Below are 6046 nucleotides of genomic sequence, written 5' to 3'. Positions count from 1 at the left end.
ATCTGTTGGTATGGGTTCCAGATAGTGAAGAATGAGAAGAGGAAAGAAGGGTTTAGGCTGGAGGATTTTTGCTCCGACGATTTGATGTGGGTAAAGTGTGGCGCAGATAATCGGCGTGGTCACAGAAGCTCCCGATGCGGTTCTCAGGCGTAAAGATGATTTAAAATGAACGAAGCAATTTAAAGTCAAATTGGAATTAATATTTTAATTATTTTAAATTAATTTAAATGATATAAACATATTAAATAAATGAGAATACATTTTATATGGTAAAAATACCATTAGAACCTCAACTGAGATCTCACGTGTCTAAAACGTGTCTCTTTAATGAATGGTAACTGATAAAATTTGACGGAAGGGGTGAAACTCGAAGAAAACCAAAGGTCAGGTAATTTTTTGTGGTTTTTTCGAGATGAGGGGGCAATTTATTACCGAACTCAGAGTTGAGGGGGTATTAATGTAATTTATCCTTATAATTATTCACAAAGAATTATATTTACTAAATTTAACATAAAATACATAAATAATCTCATTATTTTATTTTGTACGATGTAAACCCTACTTAGAAATGCGGTGACAATATGTTTTGTATGACCTATTCCGTGAGGGCGATAGTTCACTTCATTTATAATGTAAAAATATTTTATGTTGAAGTTTAAATGTAAATATATATAGTAAATGTCGCATACTCGCATTTATAAAATATGTATGTATAATGCACTGTTGAAATTAATGGATTCGGACAAAGTTCCCTTTTAAAAAAGTAAAAATAGAATATCACTAGGGGTTTTTTTTTTTTTTTTTTTTTTTTTTTTTTTTTTTGTATATGATTATACATATAAACAAAAATTACTCAAACATTCATAATCATGAAACGTGAGAATTGTATTATAGCCAACCTTTCATTCATTTTTGTTAAATAGCCATTTATATGACATGGCAAATATTTCAAAATTTGTTGTACCGATTCTAGCCCTATTAATTTTGATCACACGGAAATATTTTGAAAAGAAATATTTTGAAAATAATAAATTCTTATTAATATAATTAAGGAGTTTTATTTGTGGTGACCCATGTGTTATAGGCATTAGTTACTCAAATATCATTTAATTACGATCAAAGTTGTTTACAGTTTGAATTATTTTGGGAAACCCCTAAAAGTATGAAACGTGATGTTAATATCGACAAGTTCGGTCTTCTCTTCGCCGCCAATCTCAAACCCAGATCCTCCATTAGTTGTCGACGTATATCGCTTTTGGCACTTTCCCGCGTTGCGAATTTCGCAACCATAGTAGAAATATGTTAAGCCGACCCACTTAAACACCTTGCTACGGTGTCGTTGTTGCAGCCATCAGAGCATCTTTTTTTTTACGAGGTTTAGCTCGCCAGAATCATCGCGCACCTCCTCTCCAACGCCAATGTCAAGGTCTCCGCCGTCCGCCAGAAAACTCGCCGTAGACAAGCTTCTTCCGCTGCACGACAATTATTTGCGATTCTTCTTGTTCAATGGCTGGCAGTGCATCTTAGAGGTTTGGAGACGCTACGGAGGAGGAGAAGCGGCGAGTAATTTTCGTAGTGGCGTCGTTCGTGCGGTAGGAGTAGGAATCTGAAATATCACTAATTTTAAAGAGTGCTACTAGTCTGTGTGCACTCTCGTTCATCAATGGTGAAACTGTTTGACTAAAACTTTGCCACATCAACAAATAGTTATTTGACTAAAACTTATTAAACGTTGGTTAAATTGAAAAGTTATCGTTTGAATTCGGCTAAGAGCCCTATAAAATATGTATGTTTAATGTACTGTTGAAAATATATTCATAAAATTAATGGGTTCGGACAAAGTTCCCTTAAAAAAAAGTAAAAATAGAATATCACTAGTGTTTTTTTTTTTTTTTTTTTTTTTTATATATGATTATACACATAAAAAAAAATTTACTCAAACATTCATACTTTTAGATAATGTTAAAGTAGTTAATTCATATAATAATAGTAGAAAAATAGTAAGTAAGTAGTCCATTGGCTAATTCATCTCTGATCAACAAATCTGTAATAAACCAACACGTGAAGTGAGTTTCACATTTACTGTGCATATTCCCACGATTGTCAACGTCGAGTTAGCTGTGTGGTCTTTTCTTAAAACGTGTTTTCAACTTTATGTCACAACTATTTGATTAGACACTTCAAAGTTCAAACATAAAACAAACCCGGTTCGATTCAGAGCCGGCAGTTTCTGAGAGACTTGGCTGGACAAGCAAAATAAAGGCTTGTTTTGTTTCCTTTCTATTAAGTTTTATATATAGCTAATTATTATTAGATCGTATTATATTAATAACCCGAGCAAGAAACATTCTCTATTTTTTAGACATGGTTAAAACTCAAGTAAACTTCACACATTGGCCCCATTTATGTCTGCAAAGAATATGAGACTAGAAGACAAACCGCCCTTTCTATCTCTTGGAGAAAATTCATTATTTGCATTTATTATGAAGCAAACAGAAAGATTTCTTCGTTGAAGGTGATCGATCACTGAATCTGGCGTGATCATAATAAATAATAATAATAATAATAATAATAATATTAAGCCAGGAATTAGGATTAATTAAAGGGAATTAAATAGTCAGCATTATATATATATATATATATATATACACACACACCACGTCTCCAGTATAAGGGGAATGAAACAGACCAAAGTCTGTGTGTAAGGATTTTGTGTATAACAATGCCAAGAAATTGTGTTTTTCGGCTAAAAACAACAATGCAAAGAACCTGAAATTTTCTCAGAAGATTGGCGTCCATAATGTGCCAGCTTTGTCATCTAGCGAGAGATTTTCAGGGGCAAAAAAAATATTATTAAAAAAAGAATAATGATTAAGGCTTATTATATTATTGTCTTCTTTTGTGCCTTGGCTAGTGGCTTCTAGATATCAAGTAATTAGAAGAAAGAAAAAGGGAAAAAGTATAGGCAATGCAAAATCATATGATTTATAGAGCATGGAAATAGAATTATCATGAGAGAATATTATGAAAAAGAAAACCCCGCTAGAGGTACAAATAAAACACATCATTATTATTGTGTCTTTGCTAATAAGATTAGCCATGCATTATTGATAGCAAGTTTGGAGAAAGAATTAATGGTGTGACATATGTTGTCAATCTTGAATATAATCGCTCACCAACTAAAACATTTATAATTTTGCTTTTCATCATCAGGTGGGAAAAAAAAAATCTTATAGCTTATAAAGAAGGATTAAAAGCTCTCTTTATGTTCCATAATCTTCCAACCCAAGTCCAACCGAACATGACATGATATTAAAATGGAGAAATAATGCAATTTTAATGCAAAAAATGGTAACAATAAAGTAAATCAGTTAGTGGTGTTTGTGTGGGTGGTGATGATGAATCTAAAAAGCCCATTTATTAGTTAATAGACGATTCTTCTGTTGCCCTTTAGTTTCCAATGCCCATAGGCTTTGGCTATACCTACCTAGCTCTCAACCTTTCACACTTATACATAGCAAAAACAATACCATAACTCTCTCTCTCTCTCTCTCTCTCTCTCTCTCTAAATCTCTCTAATACTACGTACGTACACCACCACTCTCTTCTATTTCTTTGTAAAAATAAAAACTTTTCTTCTCCTTCATAAAAACCCTTATCTTATCTTGCTTTACTCTCCATTTTTCTCTCCTCAAGAATAAATCTACACACACAAACCCAGGACAATAGAGAGAGAGAGAGAGAGAGAATCAAAGAATGGGAAATAACAAGTTCAAGCTGTCGGATATGATACCAAACGCATGGTTCTACAAGCTCAAGCACATGACCACCAAAAGCACCACAAAGAGAAGAAACGACAAAACCAACACCAAAAACTACATCAACCAACACCACCGCCAAAGCCTCACCAACAACAAGAAACCCTCGCTCTCTCCGATCACCGCCGCAATTACCGCAAATTCCGGCCACGGAAAACCCGTCGCCGCCGATCCTCCCCGGCGATCCTCCAAGCGCAGAAGCACTTCGTCGTCGTCGTCGTCCCGGCGAAGAAAGCCGGCCTTCAAGCCTCGCTCTCGCCTAATCTCGAACTCCTCCTCCGCCGAGACATTCTCGTCGGAGTCCGATTCTCTCTTTGCCGCCTCCGACGACGACAACCCGACCGTCCGGCTGAGCTCCTCCACAGCCGATATCATCATCGACTTGGAGACTCATCACCACGAGAAGACCAGTGCTAGAAACTTCCGACGCGGTCAACGCTGCGACGGAATCATTGACCTCCCTCCGATCCTGACGAAGCCGATCAATTTCGACGACACGGTCTTCGAAGCCGCGAAGTTGAAGAGCAGTCTGTCTGTGAGGACGGCGAAGGAAGCGAAAACCCTAGACAGGACGAAGACGAGCCAGAACGGTCGGAGATCGACGAGCTCGTCCTCCGGCGGGATCAAGCTCCGGTCGAACTCGCCGAGGCTGGCCTGCGCGAGGAAGAGCGTGTCGTATTCGAGGGAGAGACGGTACTTGGCGGAGAGCTTGGCGGTGGTCAAATCCTCCGTTGACCCGCAGAGGGACTTCAGGGAGTCTATGGTGGAGATGATCGTAGAGAATAATATCCGCGCTTCCAAGGATTTGGAGGAGCTCTTGGCTTGCTATCTCTCCCTCAACTCCAAGCAGTACCACGACGTCATCGTCAAGGCGTTTGAGCGTATCTGGTTTGACATGTCTCACACACGGATTCAATAATAATAATAGTGTTTAATATAGGAATTGATTATAATTAGGGCGTTGATTATAAATCAAATGTGTATATATATGGTATAAATACATATATTTTACTACAATGCATGATCTGAGTTTTAGGTGTAATTTCTAGACTGAAATTCATGACTAATTATTATTGTTAATGATCAGGGTATGTTGTTTTCACTTTTCAGTCAATGTTTTATTCATGCCAAAAATAAGGATTTGTTTGTTAGTGTAGTTGTTTTTTAGTATTCTCTTTCAATCTGTGACAAAGGTTGATTGCTGTATGAGTTTTGACCCATGAATGTTGTTTTTGTTTGTTTTTTTGTTTATATTTAATTAATTTTTCTTCCGGCCAGTTAAATGATATCTTAAATTAACATACTACTATTTCAAGTATATTGATGTAAATGATATCTTGTTTTGAATTATACCTTAATTAGAACAATCTTCCTCTTCTTTTTCTTTATTTTTTTGTCAGCTTCTGTTTGGAAAGAATCATGTGATAAAAAATGAGAAAAAGATAAAGAAAGAAAAAAAAAAGTCAATCTAAACTTATCTTAGAGGTCGGGGACCATATAGTAAAGAGAAGATTTTTGGATAACCCAAATTCTATTACTAGCTAGCTAGCAAAATTTTTGACATCACTAACAAATCATCAATTGCCGAACTTTCTCCTTAACGTGTTAGATATACATCACATATACATTTATTTGTGACACATCTTTATATAGAGGAACATTGATGATTATAGGCCATGTCCCCATGTTGTATCGCACACTATTGATGCCCCACGGTGAATGATTGTTGGCTTTGGTGGCGAGGGAGTCTTACCAAAAAGCTTGGACTTTTCACAAAACCATCTACTAAGAGTGGTTATTGCATATTTGCATGCAACTATTTTATATAGAACCAATAAAGACTCATATATTTCCTACACCTTTTCGTATTAATAAAAAATAAATGATATTAATAAGATTAAGTATCACTATTTCTAGAATAATAAGTTTTTTTTATGTCTCTATTATATTTTTCTCATAATAATATCCACATTTATATTTGTAAGTTTAAAAGAGACATTGATTTAACAATATACATACTAACATAGATCACCCTTTAAAAAATAGGACAACTATGTCCAAATCTCTATTTTATATCATTAATTTGCACATACGGGGATGAAAATATGTTAAAGTTATGGGTTTTGTGGGGCCACAACTAGAAGTAAAAAATGATCTGAAATATCACAATGTTTTTTTTATATATATATAAAATTATTTTATTTATAGTCTTATAAGACATTTCCTAA

General features: G+C 35.2%; 1 protein-coding gene across 1 annotated transcript; it reads left to right on the top strand.

The window, feature by feature from the left end:
* The first annotated feature begins 3522 nt into the window (after window positions 1–3522).
* Window positions 3523–5112, top strand: LOC149381567 (transcription repressor OFP3-like). The gene has a single exon (XM_089629931.1). It carries the CDS (start codon window positions 3757–3759, stop codon window positions 4735–4737), a length of 981 nt encoding a protein of 326 aa, XP_089486057.1. The 5' UTR covers window positions 3523–3756; the 3' UTR covers window positions 4738–5112.
* Window positions 5113–6046: the final 934 nt, after the last annotated feature.

The sequence above is a fragment of the Urtica dioica genome, chromosome 11 (genome assembly GCF_054948205.1).
Source record: "Urtica dioica subsp. dioica isolate 48M chromosome 11, U.dioica_male_clone48M_v1_H2, whole genome shotgun sequence".
NCBI lineage: Eukaryota > Viridiplantae > Streptophyta > Magnoliopsida > Rosales > Urticaceae > Urtica > Urtica dioica.
Note: the sequence above shows the minus strand (reverse complement) of the source record. Positions and strands in the feature narration are given on the sequence as shown.

Bases quoted from the DNA above. Each gene is read 5' to 3' on its own strand.
- LOC149381567 (XM_089629931.1), top strand. From the start codon at position 3,757: ATGGGAAATAACAAGTTCAAGCTGTCGGATATGATACCAAACGCATGG.